Genomic DNA, 22,622 nt, shown 5'->3' with positions numbered 1-22,622 from the left:
GACCACAAGTTTGGTGACTCGAATTATGCAAAGGAACTCAGTACTTTGAGCTCTGGCGTTTGCATAAAGTCTTGGGAACTCTGTATACTGACAATCAATCTAATCTCTTGGTGATAAGGGCCATTAAACCTGAATGTTCTCTGAATGCTAAGGACCCCAAGACTACAATTTTCTCGTTTTGGTCTCAAAGAACACTACAAAGAACACTAGTATTCAGACTTAATGGGTACTCTAAAGACACAAGACTAACCTTAAGTCTTACGACATAAAACTAACCTCAAGTCCATCTTTGCGCAGCGCACGAAATTGACAAGGCACACAAGAGAAGAGGACGGGACAATTGCCTTGTCAATTTCGTGCGCTGCGCAAAGATGGATGAGTTCGAACTCGCCCGCCTATCAATCCTACTAACCTCAAGTCTTAGAACTTGAGATTACTATTATTCGTTACATTAGACGTACGACTGTCACTATGTTCAGATAATTTGACTACTGGTCAGCTTTTTTATTTTGCACTCGCAGCACATGTCCTAAAGAGGACAATTCTACAATTGAGTCCTTTTAGTTAAACATCTTGATGCTCCAAATAATTATGCGAGTAATTTCCATGTCTTTCAGAAATTCACCTGAAAAAGCAGAGCTTTTATCCCCGATGTTTTATCTTTAAAAACCTGTTCAAACTATATACAAAACACACAGAACTGAAACACTTGTGACAAATCACTTTTTTATGTGCATGCCTGGACAACCAGTTCAGGTAAGCAACGAGTACATCAACTTCGTGATTTATAACAACCCACACAATTGCACTCAGCTGCATGCAGAACATCAATTTTTTGTGCAGAGGCAATTCTTGAAGAACCGTTACTGACATCTGCTGCAGCATAGAATAAAGTAGCGACCGTGTTGTTGTTAAGTAGATTATTTGCAGTTGCCATAAAAAAAACAAGCATATTACAATTACAGCACAGTACTGTGCTATTACCGTTCTATCCTTGGTGATGTTTAGAATAGCAGTTTAGAAAAGCAGGGGTCATTGACTCATTTTAATAGCGGTGGCATAGCATTGGCTGAGCAGTCGTAGCTGTACCATGTGCTCTCCTTACCAAATGAGTCCCTTGGTGTGTGCGGGTTATTTCTGATAACTAATTGATAATTCAATCGATTAATTAATTAATCGATTGTGCGCTCACCACTAGGTTGTTTCCCTTCTCCAGATTGTCAGTATCGTCTTCACTCCTGGCACCATCTGGTTTTTGAAACCTGTGAAAAGTAAAGAATATCGGCGAGTACTACCAAGACATGCAGCAATGAACACTTGCCAAAAGTGAAATGAAAATAGAAGTCAGTATCACACTTTGATGATGCCATTAATGATCTCATTAAAAAAGATGGTTCCACTGGTAACATTTAAAAGCTTCTCATTACCAAGTCACAGAGGCTCGAGAATCTCAGAGGCCTATCGTATCACAAAGAATTCTGCACTTCGTGTAAGCCAATCATCGCTATTACTACATGGCAAGGAATTAAATTTTATTAATCATTTGTAAACACGTGCCTTGGATGTTGCCTTGTTGTACCTCATTTTGACATGGGCAATGTGCTTTTTTTTGTATATATGCATTTTCACACGTCCAGTAAAGTTTCAGTTTGAGTGAGCGCTTGCTCTGTGTCTTTACCTTTTTCGTCCTGCATCCGTCTATTTGAACCATAAGTTTTCCATGAATATGTATTACCAACTAGCCCACCTAGCCATCCTGTTACAATGAGAGCGTTGAATGATGATGATGAGGAGGAGGGCAGAAAGACGTGATGTGTATCTACACACATACTTGTTTTCGTGTTTTCAATGCGACCGGGTTTCAACAACCAAAACTGTTACACATGTTACGTTACACGTTTTGCCTGACGCAAGGCACGTGAACGTTTGGGAACATTCTCAAATGCTTCTGATCTAATAAAATTATGCGCAAGATGTGGAGAGTGCTGTATATTCTGGAATGCATGCAAGAGCCAGCGGTCATGCTGGAATGTGCCAGGACTCGTGCATAAAAGGCCAATGTGCAGAGCTGTAGATCACATTCTCAATGGCTGGCGACCATGCTGACCACTATTCTTGTGCTGTGAGTGTTGCGTTTTGCCAGGCACAGGTTCGCACAATAAGGGGCTCACTTTTTACCGGTGTGTCAGCTGCATCCTTCAAAATCACAACCACATGACAGTGTATATACAATAACTGCTTAACCCTTTGTGGGACAGTGGGACTCGTATGTCCCACTATTTTCTTCACCATGTTCCAATTTTTTAGATCAAAATCATTGAATCGATTGTTTTCAGACTTTTAGTGCAACCGTGTGGATGTTCTAGAAAGCGGTTTTGGTTTTTGTTTTCATGGTATTCGTATACTGCCAGCACATACCCGTGTTCCAGACGAACCACTCCACTTGCACGCACTGTATGCTTTTTCCATCAGATTTTGGCACACTCTTCACCCGATTCAGCACGAGCGGTAAGCTTGAAAAGTTTATTTCATACTCACGAGTTCCTAAATGTGCTATTAGGGTGGTTTTATTCATTCCTACCCATACAGTTTCCTCAAAAATTTGTGCAATGCAAAGTTGACAACCTTTAAGTGATAAATTTTCGAAAGCGTGGAAGGCAATATAGAGTACCTTAGAATTACGTTGTGTGAAGTTTACACATCTGCAGAAAGTCCATCATAATTCACGACTGAAGCGGTTAATAGACAAGACCCATGCCACATGAAGACTCGGCCCGTGTAAGCCATCACATCTACTCTTTCTGCCCACCTTTGACGCTGTATTCTCGACTGGGCTATCTCTTCAGACAACTGAGACGTCTTCTGCTTTTCACGCATGTAACGTTCCTGGAATAAAAAAAAAAGAAAAGTGAAAGAAGCCATTAGATACCTGATGCACCGCACCAAAGACGTTTCATTTGAAGCTGGCGATCTTCATGTTTACACTGTTGAAACACAGCGTAAAGTCAAGGGCCAGCACCTTCTATTGCCGCATTAATTACAGTGCATTAGTAGTAACATATTAACGTGCTTCAGTACTGACTTACTTGCCACGAACTTGACTCAAGGTGCACCTGCTTCAACTCCTGCTGCAAACCCTGCAGACTCTGCAAACAACGGAGCACAAGTCTTCAATGTTAAGTACAGCAATTAATAAACTTTTCAAACAGACCTCACACGACCTTTCTGACTTGTCTTTTTTCTTGCACTGAACGAAGAAGGTTCAGGCCGTCTAAGCACTAATAAAAGAAATATACTAGACAGCACCAGAAAAGCACAACAGATCATTTGCTGCAATACTTGCTTCTATGAACTAGTCCTGGTTCTGGTATAGAGGAGGTTGTTGCATTGTGACAGGATGGCGCGCTGGCTTGTGCCATTCCTGTGGGGCTTTTGCGTGCAAACATCAAGTATAGACACACTAAAACATAGTGTTAATTTAGTTAATTATGAGCAATGTCATCACACTTTCTTACTGAATCTCCATGCGTCACGCCATCATCATAATGTTGATGGTCCCAGGTCCGACAACATAATAGTATCTTCATGTTTGAAAAAAGCGCGAAGAAACCACAACACACGGGCACGATGGAGACACAATGACGCGCTACTAGCAAGTAAAGTTTTAATCAAAAGCGTAGAAAGATATACACACACATAACAAAAAAAAAATCAAGATTAAGAATCACGCAACCGCAGAATGAGTATGCATATGAAAAATCGCCAGGCACATTTAGGCCCACCAGATTAAGTGACATCAAAGTATTTTACCTCGTGGCTTGATAGCGCTACCAAAGAACAGCTTATGCATGAAACACCCGATTTCATGATATAGGCAGCTTCAGCAATTTCTGGAGTCCTCTGATCTCAGTTTGAAAACAAAATACATTTTTCCTTAAACAAAGGCTGGCACCCACAGGCCTTTTTTGTAATGTGTGTGTCTATCTTGATTGATTAAAACTTCAGTTGCTAGTAGCGCGTCGTCCTGTCTCTTTCATGCTGTGCGTTGCGGTTTTTTCGTGCTTTTTTTCAAACATAAATTTGCACCAACTTGCCCAACTGCCCCTGCTAGCATAGTAGTATCTGTAGGCAACTGTAGTACACTAGTATTCAAATAAAATATTTTATAACCAGCTCCACACCTTCGCACTTAATAAGTGCAATCATTTTACATGCAATAAGAGTGTGGCAGAGCTTCTGCAACTTTTGAAACACCTTTTACAGGAGTACAACTTGTAAAGGAGTACAACTTGTGGTTGTACTCCTTTACCTTTTCAAGTCCTAAAGTGTACTAATTCCAAGAAGTCTATACCAATAGCCCCAAATATTAAACCTACTTCTCCAGGCTGAAATTCACACACTTTAACTTTCGACACTCACGAATCCAACAAACTCGTGGGTTCGTTTCTGAGACTGCATTTGAATTTAGGCATCGTCGCATTTCACTCATGTACTGTGCACATCGGTACATATTAACGCCGCGAAAATTGATTTGCAGGAGCACCCTTCAGCATGTTTCCCATCCCAAGTGTTAGTGCAGAACATAAAGACTTCTTGAATCAAACACAAATTAATACATGCCTTACCATGAGCTTAACTACTTTTCGCAACTAACATACCAGCCTTCTTCATCATACGCCCTACGTTCCGCTGCCCTTGCGCATGACTGCGAACACAGGGCACCACCTAAATTTCCTGATTATGACAGAACTGTGAACATCTTGACCGTGAGAGCTTTTCCCGTATTTCCTATTTTAGCACCTCGAAGAAAAGTTTCACGTTTTACGCTGTTTCAAAAGTTGTGTACTAGCATTGTTTTCTACATAAACAACTACTCCTTCGTCCACAGTCCGTGTCCCACCACGTTAATCACCATCACAAAGTGTACAGGTACTATGTATTACAATATCCAATTTACCAATGTTCTACAAGTAATTCTTGCCTGGTACATCTGTGGAGTGAAACCAACTATCTGCTGAAGCTGTTACTGCTAATGATAACCACAGGTTCAGTTATGCCCTAGCTAGCATTGTATAATCAGGAACCTTATTTTTATGAATTATAACTACGTGGCTGGTTTCTTTTCAATTACTTCATATGACAATCTACACTCCCCGCAATGCCAAATGGCCCTGAAGGTAAAATTGACGACTAAATAAATAAATGCTGTTCTTCATCTGAACCACCTAAATTTCTGTATCATCACGTTCCACAGTCATATTTATTTTACTTAACAGTACACTGGAACAACCTGCCACAGAGAACTACAACCACCCATTATACTGTCTTTATGGATAACTTTGAACCTACCTATCTTGACGATACCTCCTTGTGTTATGACTTGCATTATAATGGCTGGTATTGTAGGACAAGCAGGCTAATTAAGTACAGAGGTAAGTACACCAGTTCAGAATGTGCGAGTAGCACACTTTGGACTGCATCGGTGACATCTAACGATAGCAACTCCCTTGAAACTAGGTATAGGTGTGAGCAAGCATGCTGGTGAATGTACTTGTCTTTTCACGCCCTACTGGTCACCTCATAGATGACAATACAGCTTACAGTAGCACAGCATAAAGATCGAGATGCTCTTTTAGAATGTGAAAGTCATGTGCTTTGGTTCGCAACTGGCAACGAGACGTCTAGGGATAGTATTCTGTACAAAACGCAAAATGACTTATTCTCTCTTGCCCTCCTGGTTGCTGCTGGAGCTACACTAGAAATGAGGAGCACATGCTTGACAAATGTCTTGACCTCTGAGCCAGAAGCTCCACACAAAAAAAATATATGGCAAAACCCACTTTTGTGAGAAAGAGGAAAGTTTAATGGTGTAAAGGTCAGACATTTCCGCAATTTCTTCTATCATTTCACTGCACTCAACTAGATGCACGATAAAAATAGGCCTCAACAAGCGTTTATGCAAACTCACCGATGAATGCCTTTCTCTCTCGTTGAGGAGTTCACGTTCCAAGCGAGCAATCTCGTTTTTCATTCGTGTCGTCTGCTTCTCGGAATCCTGCGCACAGGTTGGTCAGTTTATTGCACAAATGCCTATTTTGCATATTTCAAAAAGCACTCTCACACGCTGGTCAGATGGACAGGGTCAATTTTAACCCTTTGTGACATGGCGTTCCCACTTGGCGATGTGGCTCACTTCTGCCATTCCTGTGCACTGTTGGCGAGGCAGACACCGCGAAAACTGGGATAATGGTAAATTAAACATTCTTGTAGCCAAGAGTTCCTTTACATCACTCCTTGTTGAAATACTTTGCTACACACGATCGGTTTGGGGAAGGCAGTACCGTGTTTAACGAGACGAATGGCATAGGACGTTTCGGCAGAAATTTCTTTTATTTTTTACATTTATAGGAATGCTCACTCCCAGCAGATAACTACCGCATGTAATTTGAGTGGGTCCTTGAATTCGGTTCATGAAGAAATGTGACCTGACTGTACAATAACTACGCAATTATTTAAAGGGGTACTGACACGAAAGTTGTCGTTTTCCTGCGTCAAATGAAGGGCCAAGCCTTCAAGAGCCTAGAAAATGTACTGCTAACCGTGAGTGCACCTTAAAAAAAGTAATTACAGTATGTTTTTAAAAGCTAGTTTTGGTTCCTACTGTACTCTGACGTCACAACACGGTATCCGCTTCTCGTCACATGCCCGTGAAAGATGTCATGACATTTCCGCAGCAGTTCCGCACAGTGGTGATGGAGAAGTGGCCATTTTGAATGTTTTCGTGATGCACGATCGGCCCTTTTGGAAGCTCTGGTACCTGACGTCATCACAACTAACCAGACAGCTGCGTCGTTAACTCACCAGAATCTGTACTGTAGCCTGACGTCAAGCTAGTGCCAACGTTGGTAGGTGCACCATGAGAAAAATGACTTTAATATCAAAATAAAATACCTTACCAGCGTTTGCTGAGCTTCACACTTGCTCAGAGCCATCTCTGACACACAATACAGGAGATTTGTATGGCAGAGTAAACTCACCTCCGAAAAATGGTGTAAGTACCCCTATAAGTTGCAATTAAAATTAATGGCTGTAAAATACACTATAGTTTATTCTGACACTGCCATTTGCTTTAAATTTCGTCTCCAGAACCTTGGCATCAAATTACGTAGATTTCATGCATTTATAGACAATCATAATGCCTGTCGTAACAGTACTCACGCACTGAAATGCGACATTATTTTTTTTAATTCAGCAATTGTTATGACCAATTGCTTGTGATGTCATGTCGCTACAAATTTGGTCGCTGCTAAAGATAATGTTGGCTTACGTGTAAGTGTTCGAGAAAAAATTACGCCGACGTGACACGAACTGCAGACACTGGAAGCAAAAGTATGTGTATTACTTCCAAGATGTCAGTCAGATGCATTTAGAGAAACTTGCTGCCAGTCATTGGCCAGTCACTGTTTTCCTTCCTTAACCACTAATGCCTCTGACAGATATCTGTCTGGATTGGTAGGAGATTACACATTGTGGAACAAGAATATGCTAATTTTTGTTGTGTTATTGTGTAATATCAGAAAATACACTTGTCATATATTTTGTCAGACCGTGATGTTCAACAGCCTGCATGCCATACTGTAATTAGGAGCAGAGGCCTCTTGTCAGGCATGTAGCCTTTAGCCTCTGCACCCACTCCTGCAAGAATTCATGACAAATACCACCTTGATTCACTTCAACTCAATTCCCGAGGCTAAACTGGCACTAGCCAAAGTTTTAAAGCGGCACTAAAGAAAAATGCAGTTTTTTTTTCAACACCAAAAACACCACTCTTGTGGCAGAGAGAACAAACCGTGTATAACAGAAAACGTGCAAAAAAAAACACAGGAGGCGATGTCAAGTTGATGTAAATCACACCAACTTGTGATGTCATAAATTCTGACAGCGGGCGTACTGACAAGTTGTGTGTTTTTTTTACATGGTCCCTTAACAAACATAAGAACAGCGTTACTATATTCCTGAACATAACCAGGATTTCATGTTGCAACAGTAAGTCTGATACTATCCCCCCCCCCCCCCGTGCATTGTCATGCCTATATATACAGGGTGTTTCAGCTAATTTGCACCAAATATTTGTTAAAAACTTATGCGCTATGTGTGTTGAATTGGCCCAGTGTTGTTCTGAGCTGTACACAGCAAGGCAGAATATTTTTTTTTTTCAATCCGCAAAGCTCGGTAATTGAAAAAGACTGCTTAATTAAATTTTTCATTAGTGATTCTAGCAAAATGATTTAATTATTTTTTAATTAGTAACTCTAGCGAAAAATCTTCTATACAAAAGTTGCAGCACTTGTGCAGAAATGCCGGATTATTTTATATATGCTAAGATAACCGCCCTGTTTAATTTTTTTTCCAGCCTTTCTTTAAAGTGCACAAAATTTTAAGAAATACTTGGTGCATCTTGAAAGGAAAGGCGCAAACTTTAGATACCACGAAAGTAAGACAACAAGACGTTGTTTTCAGCAAGACTCTTGTCTTACTTTCGTGGTGCCTAAAATTTGCGCCCTTCTCCAGGCGGGGGGGGGGGGGGGAGCTATGACTATGACTGGGCTATGACTATGAGTGCATTCCACTTTTCCAGTGCATAATAAAAGGCCCAGTTGATAGCATGTAAACCAAGACACCGACCTCTTCAACGTGCCGGAGACGCAGCGCTGCCCTCTCAACTTCTCGTTGGCTTTCAGCTAGTCTTCTTTCCGCTATGACGAGGCTGTCTTGGAGCAGCAACGCTTCCTGTGACTTCTCCGAGAGCAGCCTCGACGAAGTCAACAGCTCGTCTGACTTCTCCTTCAGCCTGGTGACGAGAGGCACAACAATTCCAGCATCAAGGTTGATTTGCCAGTGATTCAGTAGTGAGGCAGGCAACACAGATGATCTGCATCGTGTGAAGACTTAATTCGACGACTGTGTTATATGAACTAACTCTCCAAGACTGCATTCCCCCACATAAAGCTGCCAACCTGCCCAACTACATCATAAAATAGCGCACATACACAAATACAAAAGAAGAAGGAAGGATCAGGTGATGATCATGTGTGTATATATATATGTGTGTGCTGAATAAAAATTTAATTTGATAGTCAGCGCTTGTGCTGTCAGTTCTTCCTCCTTTTTTTGAATTTGTGTGTGTGTGCTGTTTTATGATGAAGTTCAACCAACTCGCCCAAATAGCTGCTTTGCTGCCCAACTAACCACATTTGCCTAGCACAATGTGTTCACGTTTAGTTATTTATTTACTTACAATTCCCTTAAGGGAGGGGTGTAGCTATACATTTTTTTTGGGTCGGGGAGTGGGTGCAACCAATCTTTATGTATGTTCGTGTATTTGTTTGTATGTGTGCATATATACACACATGCAAAATTGAAACATTTCAGGAGGGGTTGAAGCCCCCACCTGGCTACTTCAATGCCCCCATGGAATCCCGTGCGAGGGTATAGCATGGGGGGGGAGGCATTAGTGCTTGAAATACAACTACTAATAAATGTTTTGCAGGAAAGTGTGAAATATAATACACTTTTACAGGGCAGAAACATGAAATACAACTGAAACACAAAGTCCATATGCAAAAGATGCCTGAAATGAACCTGAAAAATACCTGAAACGAACGCACACAGAAGCAATATACATGAAAAGTGGGTACGATGCAGTAATACTTAATCATAACGCACTTGATATAAAATATGTTAAAGGGACCGACAACCAACTTTCGTGGTACCCGTTTTCTTGAGTGCAATGGGAAGCTTACCGGTCAGAGCTTCTAATCACGGAGTCGTAACGCGGAGAACGCCGTAAAACATTTGTAATCAGAGTTTTTCGATCTGCAGCGATTATGCAGTCTTAATATCACATGCTGCAAACAGTGAGAGGTGAGCGCGATAGCGATTATACGCCAGCAGTGGTGACAAGTTATGCCCTAAGTATGAAAAGGCAATGTTACGTTTGCAAAGCCTGCGGTGCCGCGACTACTGCTTTCTAGCTTATTAAATTATTTTATAATAGTTATAGCGTTTTTGGCTTCTTATAGAAGTACTTTGGCCGTACACAGGTCGCTTTATCACATTTTAGTCAAGCCAAGCCAAGCTAAGCCTTCAAAAACGAAACAAGTGGTAGGATACACCAGCAGTGCTGTTCATGAAGTGGTAGCAATCCTCCACAGAACAGTAAGTCGATGGCATTTTGCGAGCAGCAGCGCAAACTCGCGTGCTACTCTTCAAAAGTCCGATACGACGAGAGCAGACGAGAGTCAAGCTACGCGGGAAACGCCGCCGGACGCCGCGCGCATGCGCCGCAGCCTCCGTTTCACTGGAAGCCACGAAAGCAGCGCCGCATCTCATGCTTTACTTCTTTTACCTTAGAAACAAACGGGAATTGACAATAACATGCATATTCAAATTTTCAGCCCTCGTTCTGGTGCGTGTAAAAGCATTAGACTAGGTACAACAAAGTGCTTAAGACTGCATACGTCTGGTTCATGGCGCTCGCGCTAGGCTGCGCGACATACCGGTTTTTTGTTACTTTTAAACGCGATTTCAAAATATAAATCCTACTCAGATCGCGGAAAGTATTCTGGAATCTGTCACTATATTTCACGGCATTTTCATTTCCACCATGATCTAATCACCCGTTCTGGCCAGTTGTCGGTCCCTTTAATATATACATATCATAACAATAAGTAATATCTAATCTGCCACTTCAAACCATTTCCTTGCAACAAGGTTTGAAAAGATGGTAATTTAGCTTCAGTTGCTATGTGTGAAGGTATCCAATCAAATATCATGCGAGGTATAAACGATCTTGTGTAAAGAGATGAGAATCACATTACGTATTTTACTTTGTCATCGCGGTCACAGTGCAAGAAGACTGCAAGGAGTTGTGAAAAGAAGTGGTCATGAAGCGTGTGATGATGACACAGCTTACGAAATGAGGTCAGGCGGCGAGCAAAGTCGCGTCAACGTGATGGTGGTTCCAACCCGGCACATTGTTCTAATGCTGTGATGCCAAGATCACAACAAATAGGAACACACCTTGCCCTAACGGGAAAATGGGGGCAAGCGAAGCTTGGCGTGTGCATGCCTGACGTACTTTTTTTTTTCTTTATTTCTATCAATTGCATTGCGCAATGTGCCCTCCTAACTGTTTCCTTCCTCCATGCCGGGTATCGGACCTTCGCCGAAGTACTTAGCAGCACAGCACTTCAGATGCTACATGCAACAACGACGACCATGTGTTCATGTCCGGGCTACAAGGAAATGCGCAGCAACATGAAGTGGTAAGTCACCTCAATAAAAGATCAAGATTGCCGCATCAGAAATGGCTAACCGCAGAGAAGTCCACGATCGAGAGAGCATCAATAATTGGAGAACGATGCCTACCAAACATGCGTGACCGGGGCACTTTTGACGACCACATTTTCGTACATTCACTGGTGCCAGGTTTTTCATGCACAGCACGACCACCACTACGAAAATCTGTAACTCATAGCAAGCTTCGCTTGAATAATTTGTCTATAATGATGTTTATAAAAATGTGCTTACATTTCTACAATTCACACTGAACCATGCAGCAACGGGTTTACAGATGAATCAGTTGATAGGGAAAACGAGTGAATCAAACGGGTAAAACATCCGCAGCTGCGACTCACTTTTCCTGCGCACTCTCAAGCTTTGCCCTTAAGTGGTCATTCTTTCTCTCGAGTTCAAGGATGGTAGTTTCTTTGTCTCGTACCATGCGCCATGGGTTTGTAGGGGAGTCCCGTGCACTCGTCAACTGCAGTGGCTGTGCGGCGATAAGCAAAACAGTCAATCATTACATTTGTATTGAAAAGACGGCAAACACTTACCGTGGTTGCCTCCCGACTGCTAATATGCCTAAGGCAAACGTCAACGTTTTCTTTGAGCTGGAAAAAACATATACAAAGCTTATGGAATAACCTGGTTCAAATCATTTTTAAGGAATATGATTGACTTCTGAGACAAAAGATGCTTGTGCAGCACCCACGCAATTTAAAGAAATAGTTAACGGCAGTTACAGTAGTCTAAAAACAGTTGTAAAGCCCTTTCTGTGATGAGGCTGTAGTTCAGCTTTGTAGTTCAGCTTTATGTCATCCATGTTAGGTGAGCTTTGCTTTCATAGTACAGAACGGAAAGAAGAACGTTCACTGAAATGATCCCATTTACGTGTGACAGTAAAGAAAACTTGGGGTATCAGGAACTCTATGGTATCAAGAACCGCCGAGTTCAGAACTGTTATGATTGCATGCTCTTTTGATAAAATCCCACTTTACATTGCCAAACACGCGTCCACCATAAGTTGGGATGTGAGAGTTAACGCACATTCCTTTCTTGCTCAAATGTACGTATGTATGCCCTTCCTGCTAAAATCTCCGTTGCGATTGGCAGTATGTCTGAAATAAATAAACAAATGTCATTTTAGTAAGTGACCATACTCACCACTTCAACGGCAGCATTTTGTTCCTGGCGGTATGCTTGAATTTTGCTGTTCAAGCAGTGAATGTTGGTGCTCGTGTCCTGAAAGCACGGTGAAATCAAAACCCTTAATTAACTTTCCGAGAACTGGGCTCAAATAAACGGGATTAGTGCAAACCATAATGCTGTACGTACTGAAGAGGCCTTGCGATTCCCGTAGGATAATAAAAAGAATAATAATAATAGATACCTAAATCTGCAAAGTCAAAGACTGCAATGTGACCGTTTGTAGCTTACAGTCATGGTGTACAGTACACAGTGACGCACGGTTTCTTTTCGGCAAATCTATCCAGAGGTTGCATGGACGACAATCACATAGGCAATGGAGTTTGGAGTGCAATTTATTGGTACATCGGCGTAGCACTTGACCTCACTTAACTTCAACATGCCGAGTATTGCTCAAGAAGCGCAGTTTGCCAATAACCAACTCATTCGCGCGCTTAGAGCCCGTGGTTGACGGTATTCTATGCACGAGAAAATTCGACTTCTGACTGCGTTAAATCGACATTTTTTATGGTGTAATTTTGAGTAGCCGCTCAGAAAATACACAGGCAATCACGCCATCGGCTCGGCTGTGTTTCATTAGAATCAGCGGCGTGATAAGGCGCTAGAATCATGAAACGTTTATCGACAGTCAATGCATAATTCGTAATCGAGATGCGTGCAAGAAACTCACGAGGAGCGCGGATGAGAGCTCGTTGACTTTGCTGACGATACTGTCTTCGACCGAATGCGTCAGGTGTCTAATTTCGCGACTAGACGCCGATTTGGAAGCATCTTCGTCCGAGTTGCTCATATTTCGCTCGCCGAGACGCACATGCCACCAACAGGCTAGGCCAACGACTCCGCCGGGCAGGTGTTTCTTCGGTCTCCTGGGAAAAGGCTGCCTTTCCGGCGGTTCAAGACACGTACGCTAAGAAAACACATTCCGTGGCCACTTTGATTTGATCTAACCTTAACCACGAGAGCCGAATTTCAGCTAGCACGTCCCTCTCGTTCAAGCTCAGCCATCACAGGTTGCAGCTCGCAAAATGTAAACAAACCAAGCGGCCATTTTTAAAGCCCCGTCGCCCGGCAACTACAGCAACTCCTCAAATTTGTTCATTTCTTCCTCTGTTGTTTCTTCTTGTTCCCAGCTGGTAACGCGTGATTGAAAGAAATCGACGTTCCGTCAACTTTCGTAAATTTTTTTAACAGCAAAGCTAGACTGTACCGAAGTGATTTTCACGTCCCCCGGAAGCATGCATGACGTGTATTCGTTTTCCGGACTCTGCTGTCAATCGTGCTGTCAACCAATCAAAACGCTTCGAAAGCTAACAAAAGCAAGCGTTGTGAGCGCGTGCGTGTAGTTAGAGGTTAGAGCAGTTAGAGGATAGCGCGTGTATGTTGGTTGACAGCTAAGTGGCTTTGTTAAGGAGACTACCACCTCGTCTTTCGGTCCCCGCGCTTTGGTTGTATCGACAGCGAGCTTCGTTGACCCATCCAACGCGATTCTGAGAAAAACCCGTTCAGGTGGACATTCGAGAACTCCGCTGTCACTTCGTGTTCGGAGAAAAACAAGGGTACACGCGTCTTGACACGTGTTGAGCAGTCGAGCCAGCGCGCGCCTTAGCAGTGACCATTCAACGTAAAACGTCCAGCGCCTGCATCGACTACCATGGCCGAGACCATAATGTTTGCTCAGAAGGTGGTTGAAATGCCAGCGCGTACGCCAAACAAGCCGCCTGTCAGGCGTGCCAGCATTGAGACAATCGTTGAAAACTTGGAGCAAGCCAAGATTTGTAAACAGGTCAGTAACGATACCGGTATCAATACTACTCTCCGTTTACTTTGGGGTATTTGAATGTCTGTAGAGATGGCGCAGGCAAACTGCGTGGTAGCAAAAACGGGAGTGACCCTGGGTCTTGTGTTCTTTGTGTTTGTCTCATGAGGGTTCCTATAGCAAGTGTATGGTTGAACGTGAATTTGCTATCGCTTCTATTGCTGACATTTGCGAAGGAGGCTTGCTTTCTTGGGTTAATGATCCATCACGTACGCTGCACAGCCTTTCGAAGTTCATCTGCACGTTTGCGGGCGTTAGTCGGGTTCAACGTTGGTCGGGTTTAACCATTCGGTGCACCAGTTGGTGTTAATCGCTAGTTGGTGCTAACCACCACTAGACTTGGTGGAAGCCCATAAATCTTCGTTTGAAGTTGTGACGAAGGTCTTTGAAAACGCGGAAAACTTAATTGTCCTTCTTGCATGTTGGTTAGTACTTGTTGAGTCATATAAGCTGTAGATATGAAATCGTGTCGTCATGGTGCGAGGATATATCTCGCTCATATCGCCGCATATGATGACTGGCCATCTGGAGTTAGCGCGCACCCCATTTCTGGCATGCACGGACTTTCATCATCTGTACAATATATACTAGTGTGTCAAAGCCTTGTTAAGGTGCAGCTTTTCCCCTGAATATCCTTCGCCACAGCTGGTGCGTTAACCACACCCAACCATGACTTGCCAATTTTTGTAGAACACCTAAAGACAGGACATTGTTTTGTTTTCCTTTGTAATCTATTCATAGTGATGACACAACCAACACTGTGAAATGTGACAGTAGGTTAGCTTTGATGAGAGAGCAAGCATGCTTTCAGCACAAACCCTCAAAATTTAATTATACAGTTATGAGGCATGCTGTAGTGAGGGACTCTGGATGAAATTTTGACCACCTGGGGCGACTTGATGTGCACCCGAACTATGCACATTTTTTTTTTTAAGAATGCTCAGGGTTGATATGATGGAGAACACTGCTGTGCTCCGTAGCAGAGTACAGTGTTGTTGGGAAGACAGTTGTATAAGGTGTGGAGTTTTTTTTTGCAATAGCCCACTATGCTGACTATCCATTTAGATTGCATAGGGATTGGATCTGGCAATCGCGATAGGTGCCAGTCTGCTGGCTCTTCAGGTAGAGCCAATCTGAGCATGCTGAAACAGTCCATGTGGACTTGCTGAATACCACGTCACCTGCACCCCCCCCCCTTTTCTGTTCAGTGTGGCAAATCTGTGCACTGCCATGAAAAGAATTCTGTATCTACATTGCTGGCATGTGATGAAACCTCATGTGAGAGAGATTGTACCAAAGGTCAAACACAATCTTTTTTTTTTTTTTTTCACATGTACAGGAAGGCAACGCTCTCTACAATGATGGACAGATAAAGCCAGCCATCCGAAAGTACCACCAGGGCCTGCTGCACCTCAAGGCCTGTCAGGCCCGATACGACATGCCTCAATTGGGTCCAGGTGGCCCGGGACTGGACAAAGAGACTCAGGATGAGGTGGACAAGGTGCAAGCTGAATGCTACAACAATCTCGCTGGTAAAATTTTTTCCTCTTCCACTACAACCACCTCTTCGCAAGCACGTCCAGTGTGCCCATTAAAGGGGTCACGAACCTATTCAAAGTAATCATCGAATGACCTCAGTATCGGGAGTTAAAGGCCAACTCCGGCGATTTTTTGGCCATGTCAAAGTAATGGTGCTTTTATGTTCCTGAGACGCTCCTGTTACGGGCCCGATAGCAGAAATACTCGGCAAATTGAAGAATAATTTTAAATAGGCAAAAAAGCGCAACACCGAAACCGAAACCCAACCGAGTGTGCTGTCTACGTATGACGTAGATGTTGTTACGAACGAACAGGAAGTCGTGCAAGGCATGCCGGTCACGCTGGCGCCGAGTATGAAAACTGTGACAGCCGGGACGACCAGCGAAGCGCCGGCCAAACCAACGCTGTCTGTCGCCTTGTGCACAGCAGACGCTCGCTGTAGTGGCCGAAGCGCCGAAATTAGCGGTGCCCTCGGCTGCGTCACTTCCGCCGCCTTCCCAATACTGACGTCACAGACGCAATGTTGCCAATAATTGTGGGAAGCCAGGAGGGCGTTTCCAGACAATCTTTAAAATTCATTTGCAAACAATCTGCGCATGTCTCAAGCCTGTAATTTGGCATAAACGACGGAAACGTGCAAATGAACGTACCCAGCGAATTTCATTGAGATCCATCGACCTCGAAAAATCGCCGGAGTTGGCCTTTAATGGATGGCTTGCATTGATGTCGCTGAAACAGCTTCGTTGGAGCTCCAGCATGGGGGGACGCAACATTTGCGATGTCGCATTAATCTTGTCAAAGCATCACATACAGGTTCTTTCATTATTCACACACAGAGGTATCCCTGTCGCGATGTGATCGCATTGAAGCAGGTTAACCGCAACTCGTTTAACATCAAAGCTATCGTAGTGGAGTGCCAGTACATATAGAAGCTGCGTCCATGACGTCACATGCAAGATATCCATTGCCTTGCAAATCAATTGTCACAAAAATTCCTCGAATATGTCAAGAACAAGAGAGGGCTTGTAGCATGCTTTAAGGGCTTTCTCTTGAGTCTTGAGTGCACTGGAAGCAACACAGGCATGGATGGCACGGGGAGGGAAAAGTTACGTCGGCGCGCGTTATGACGAGTGTGCGTGACGAAACACGATCGCTCTGTCCCGTTGATTCCTGTGCACTAATGTGGCTCACTGTGTAATGATAGCTGACTATGGAGCTCAGTGCCAGCACCTCAGGGCAAGAAGCACGTCCGATTCAAACGCCACTCTTGATTAATGCCGCCTATTAGCCAGTAGCACGCTACCCGCTGTTCGACATCAAACAGCGGGTGCCGGCAGCTCCGAACAGAGTGAGCGCAGGCCTCTTTATGAAAAGAGTGCCTGAGAAAATGGCATCTTTGCGCTCTCCTTCTAAACACTCCTTGCCACGCATGACTGCAAGATTTGGCTGAGCTGTTCGTAGCAGTGCCTGCTATCCACGGGATGTGTCGTCTCGTCAAGCCTTGTGTGGTTCATGACCCTTGCAACTTTTTTTCTTCTTTACAGCATGCCTGCTGAAACAGCCAAAGTGCGACTACGACCGGGTTGTGCAGTACTGCAACAGTGCTTTGCGTCTTCAGCCCAACAACGTCAAGGCGGTGTTTCGCAAGGCCGTAGCACACTACAACATGGGCAACTACAGAGTTGCGCGGCTCTACCTGAACGACGCCGTGAGGATGCGCAAGGGACCGGGTGAGTGTGGCAGACTTTTTGACGCCATGCATTTCGGAGCTGTCATGAGCATGTTACCAGCAAATAAGTAAGATTGAATTTCACGAATTGTGGCCATTCTTTTAGCTCTTCTTTGCCACGATCTTTCATCATGGGTCGCAGGCTTTTGAGCCTTCGTGCGCACTCTCACTCGTACCGTGTCGTAGGGGCGCGTAAAAGTAACTTCCTTTTTTTTTATATAATAGCGACGTCGTACTTAAGCATCCTTTCCTTTTATTATTTCTTCATCGATTTTTATGAATTGTGAACTTATGTGTATTTCTGTACTGATTTCAAATATGCAATTATGTTTCTAGTATAGTCGTAGTTCTTAAAATGCAAAATATTGCATGTGCTTTGATGCTCTAAACCCATTGGAACAAAGGTTATGCTGATGGATGCTAGCAAATCTCCACAGACGCGTCCAATGCTTTCTTCCACAGGCTCCGCTGCCCCTGCGCATTTTTTAAATTTTAAAGCACCATTTTCTGCATCAAAGACTGGAGAGGTTAGGGCACTTTCTGTGGTGCAGTGCTGTGGAGCCAACCCTTTGCATATTTCCAAAAAAATATTTTGCTTGTATCTTGCGAATAAAACACCTTTAAATAGTTCTTTGAGTTGTTTCAAGGCACATGAATAAAATAGGTGAATAAAAAGAAAATTTGTATTTTTGTATAGTTCTGGGCCAAACAGCTCTGTAGGGAAAGGGTTAAAAATGCGAGACTAATCGCATTGCAGTAGTGCACATAGGGTCGTCACACATGTTGCAACAACAGTAGTCTCCAAATGCACAGTTGCATCTCAGTTGCCATTTACTGCCAAAGTACAATGTCTTCATTAAATCTTGATCTAATTATGTAATCGTTCCTCTTGCTTCTTAGATGCCATGATGAAAAAGTACCTCCGGCTCTGCACAGAAGCTGAATCTTCCAACGAGAAGTGATGCACTGGGCCCGTTAAATTAAAACTAGTGCGTGTACAGAAAGCCATGCTCGCCAAGTTTTGCCGATCTCACTGATGGCTTGTCCTTGGGCTACTTGGCGGCCCACTGTTCAACGTTGGAGGAGATGTCTGCGACCAGACACATCTCCACCTGCTCATTATATAAAGTTTACTGTTGTTGTTATTTACTCTGTATACACCAATAAATACTTTTTTCACGAAACTGCAAACTTCTCTTAATCTTTTAGGTTTCACACCTCCCACTTTGACACCACTGTGTGCAACGATGCATGATAGAAGAATGTAGCCGTGCACACACACAAGAGATCAAGGCAACACCAACGCTGGTGTTTGTGCTACGAGTACAGATGTCAGCACGCTTAACATGAACGCTCCGCAGCGTGGCCTGGACTGGTTTGACTGATTCCAGCCACAAAGTGCTGCGCGCTGTTGTACTTGGATAGTATGTCTGCATGTATTGGTAACATCTCGGCAACAGAACCCAAAGGTACGCGGCGCTGGCGTCGCGTAACTGTTTCAGGCCACGCTGCGGAGCGAGCGTCCGTATTAAGCGTGCTGACGGCTGTACAATGAGTTCTGTGCAAAATGTCAAGCAAGTACAAGTTCTGTGCTCGGTATTTTAATTTCTTTGTGTGGCAGTGTGTAATGTCATTGTGTACCCAAAAGTTCCAGCTTTTTTTCTGTTTGTACAGGACAGAATCACTCGCATCATCTGTGTGTCAAATAATTGTATCAAGTCTTTTCCCACTCCCATTTCGAGTGCGATTTAATTGCATCTGGCATATTCTTCAAACTCTGCAAATGGTGCATCGTTTTGCCATGTGACGTATACACTCAAACCTCGTCATAACAAAGTCACATCTGTCACGAAAATAACATTGTTATATCCGAAAATTCGTTATAAACGTTTATTTGTAACACTGTATTTATGACAAGACTATTCTTCATTTACTTTGTTATATCCGTGTTCGTTATATGGAGGTTTGAGTGTATTATGGCGAGTAACGAAGGTGACATTCAGAACCTAAAAGAAAAGTCTCTGAAAAGTACACCAAGCACACTTCCACTTTACAAAACCAGAGGTAAATTAAACGGTGCACAATAGGAGCATGTTTCTTGAAAGGTGACGAAAGAAGAGTTAACCCTTTCAGGCGCACCTTGTCAAGAACTGAAAGTCCATCATATTTGCACAACACTATTCAAAGGCACTACTTTAATCTCGACAAAAATAATCTCGTGAAAGTTTGATTTGTGTGCATTACAGTAAAAATTCTCAAGTCCTATTTCATTTCTGCTTATATTCATTCTGAGCAAAGAAAAATGACACTTTTGACATGGCTCGTGGAGGACGGCATGTCGAACGATTCATTGAACATGGTAGCGCCTTCAGCAAAATGATCATGTGCAAACAGTACACTGTGAAATTAAGTTAAATGAATATGCATCTATTACACGGGAGGTTCAGCCCATCCAAGCCTCAATGTATCTTGCTCTTTCTTAGTGACTAGTCGACATAGCTAACATGGACATCTTAGATCGGTGGTGCGCATCTTGGATCGCCCAGCAGGCCAACCTGTGTTAGTTTTCCTAACACAAACGTGTTGTGTACACAAATGTGTACAAGGCACCTCAAAGGGTTAAGAGTGGATGTGAGCAAGTCTGGTATGTGATGCGGCCTTTGGCAAAAGCGTTTCCCGTTGTACTCTGAGAATGGCTCTGTGGCATACAAGACCCATGAGGAACGCGATGGTACAGCCACAACATACCACAGCATAACCGGTACCTGCCACACTTTTCACAGCCATCTATGTCCTGCATCACAGAGGTCAGCTGAGACACTGGCCTGTTGGTCCAAGAAAATTGGTCCTTCAGTGAAATTCCATCTATTAGGTAATCTTTCCCCCTCTTGTACTACAGTGCCTACTATTCGTCAGGCTAATGGCAGCCGCACAACAACTAAATCTAATAATTTCTGGGGTTTTATGTCCCAAAACCATGATATGATTATGAGAGACGCCATAGTCGAGGGCCCCAGAAATTTCGACCACCTTGGGTTCTTTAATGTGCACCCAAATCTAAGCACACGGGCCTCTAGCATTTCGCCTCCATCGTGATGTGACCGCCGCGGCTGGGATTCGATCCCGCAACCTTCGGATCGGCACTCAAGCACCACAACCACTAGACCACCACGGCGGATGACAACCAAACCTGTTCTGTGCCGTAGCAGGGTTGCAAATTACAGCATCTTATGAGTGCCTATATCACAATCATCAGGATTCATAAACAGGTTGGACTCTGCATACTGTACAGTTTAAAGGGTTACTGACACCTTTTTTCGAAGGCGAGTTTACTCCCCCATACAAATCTGCTGTATGCAGAGACGGCTCTGAGCAAGTGTGAAGCTCAGTGAATGCTGATAAAGTATCTTATTTTGATAGTATTAAAGTCAGTTTTGCCATGGCGCACCTACTGACATCGACACTAGCTTGACGTCAGGCTACAGTACAAATTCTGGTGACTTCACGTTAGGTACCAAAACTTCAAAGATGGCCGCTTGTGCATCATCATAACTCCCAAAATGGCCGCTTGTGCGTCACCAACGGAGCCACGGTGCGGAGCGGCCGTGGAAACGTCACTATATATTGTGCGAGCACGTGACGAGAAGCTCATACCGTGTTGTGACATCAGGGTACAGTAGAAACCGAAACCAGCTTTTAAAAACGTACTGTAATTACTTTTTCAGGGCGCACTCGCGCTTAGCATTACCTTTTCTAGGCTCTTGAGGGCTTGACCTTTCATTTGACGCAAAAAAAGGACAAATGAAAATATTTGTGTCAGTACCCCTTTAAGAAGTGCTTATAATGCATGTGCAGTGTGTTTGTTCAGGGCTGTTTTGTATTGTTTTGCTTGGCAAATTATAAATGCCTTGCATGCGCAATGAGTCTAGGTCCATTTTTTTGTGTCTGGTCTGCTGGCATCCGTAGCAGTGAGGTCGACATGACGGTGATTTCGAGTCACTGGGGGCGAGAGCTTCATCCAGCTGCTTAAATGCAGCATTTTCTCTTGCTCTTGATGTTCTGTACATCAAATAAACTAGGAGGCTGCACGACCAACCTGCAATAACATAGGTGGCACTCTTGTCAGACCTCTAATGAAGCACAGACAGCAAAAGAATCGCAGTGGAACGACTACATTATTTTGAGGTCCAGTCCCGTATCAATTTAAATATCTGCACAAACTAAAAAAGCTTGTTGCACGACATCCATACTACCTAAATGGGACTGTCAATGGTGCCCTGCAGCATAAACTATCGTTTTCACTGCTTCTTCAAATACCGTGGAACGCGGTTGATGTAGGAACACCGAAAATTAATTATTTATAATTTGATCTGAATAGAGAAATCACGTTCTTCTTTGGCAGCAGTGACCCACAGCGGCGATTTTGGCATCAGAAGTGACGTTTGGTCATGTGGTGGTGATGTCAATGGCGGTGCATTCCGATTTGCTGGAAGCTGCAACAGGGGTGCTGCCGGAAGGGGGGGGGGGAGCAGTTGCCCCCAAAAGTTCTTGCCAGCCTCCCACCACCACCACCACAAAAGCAAACATAGTCAAAACACAATGCGCAAGTGTCCCCCACCCCAGTAAAAAAATTCGCCAGGCCTGCACAGAACATGCAGCAGTCACAGCGAAAGCTAGAAGAGCGGCCTTTCTAGAGCCCGTTGTAGACTTTCTTGGGGCAACTAATACAAGAACACATGCAAGGTACCCACTACACCATAAATCAACATAATATTGTGAAGTAGGGAAGCACTCACTAGGCCATTATTCGTCATTCTGCGGAGAAGCATGGTACCCGCTACACATCGGTAAATCATTGTGCACTATGTTTGTGCTGTGGCTAATGGCGAAGAATTATGGCTGAGCCCTTTGTAGTGGGTGGTAAGCTTTAAATGACCCACTCACTGTGCCCTTCGCATTGTGTGAAGCCTGGTTGTTATTTTACTCTTC

General features: G+C 43.6%; 2 protein-coding genes across 4 annotated transcripts in view; one reads left to right on the top strand and one right to left on the bottom strand.

Annotated features, from left to right (window-relative positions):
• LOC119401487 (cingulin) overlaps window positions 1–13,765 on the bottom strand; it is a 43,031-nt gene extending 29,266 nt beyond the window's left edge. For 2 of the 3 annotated variants that reach the window (XR_005185447.2, XM_037668330.2), the window contains exons 1-9: window positions 13,220–13,765; window positions 12,508–12,585; window positions 11,898–11,954; window positions 11,700–11,833; window positions 8,686–8,851; window positions 5,969–6,055; window positions 3,087–3,146; window positions 2,810–2,886; window positions 1,193–1,262 (exon numbers count right to left, since the gene is read on the bottom strand). Coding sequence is in view for 2 of the 3 variants with exons in the window: in XM_037668330.2 (XP_037524258.1) it covers window positions 1,193–1,262; window positions 2,810–2,886; window positions 3,087–3,146; window positions 5,969–6,055; window positions 8,686–8,851; window positions 11,700–11,833; window positions 11,898–11,954; window positions 12,508–12,585; window positions 13,220–13,339 (849 nt within the window). In the remaining variant the exon portion in view is untranslated. The remainder of the gene's footprint in view (window positions 1–1,192; window positions 1,263–2,809; window positions 2,887–3,086; window positions 3,147–5,968; window positions 6,056–8,685; window positions 8,852–11,699; window positions 11,834–11,897; window positions 11,955–12,507; window positions 12,586–13,219) is intronic. The other variant, XM_037668331.2, reaches the window with a different exon arrangement.
• A 116-nt stretch (window positions 13,766–13,881) lies between these two features.
• LOC119401488 (tetratricopeptide repeat protein 9C) lies at window positions 13,882–18,813 on the top strand. The gene is made up of 4 exons (XM_037668332.2): window positions 13,882–14,332; window positions 15,705–15,897; window positions 17,449–17,634; window positions 18,534–18,813. The coding sequence occupies exons 1-4, from the start codon at window positions 14,201–14,203 to the stop codon at window positions 18,593–18,595; spliced, it is 573 nt and encodes a 190-aa protein (XP_037524260.1). The 5' UTR covers window positions 13,882–14,200; the 3' UTR covers window positions 18,596–18,813.
• Window positions 18,814–22,622: the final 3,809 nt, after the last annotated feature.

The sequence above is a fragment of the Rhipicephalus sanguineus genome, chromosome 8 (assembly GCF_013339695.2).
Source record: "Rhipicephalus sanguineus isolate Rsan-2018 chromosome 8, BIME_Rsan_1.4, whole genome shotgun sequence".
Classification (NCBI taxonomy): Eukaryota; Metazoa; Arthropoda; class Arachnida; order Ixodida; family Ixodidae; genus Rhipicephalus; species Rhipicephalus sanguineus.
The sequence above is the reverse complement of the archived record's forward strand: the minus strand, read 5'-3'. Positions and strand labels throughout refer to the sequence as shown.

Bases quoted from the DNA above. Each gene is read 5' to 3' on its own strand.
- LOC119401488 (XM_037668332.2), top strand. From the start codon at position 14,201: ATGGCCGAGACCATAATGTTTGCTCAGAAGGTGGTTGAAATGCCAGCG. The intron at 14,333-15,704 runs GTCAGTAACGAT...TCACATGTACAG, and splicing joins AAGCCAAGATTTGTAAACAG to GAAGGCAACGCTCTCTACAA. The intron at 15,898-17,448 runs GTAAAATTTTTT...TCTTCTTTACAG, and splicing joins ATGCTACAACAATCTCGCTG to CATGCCTGCTGAAACAGCCA.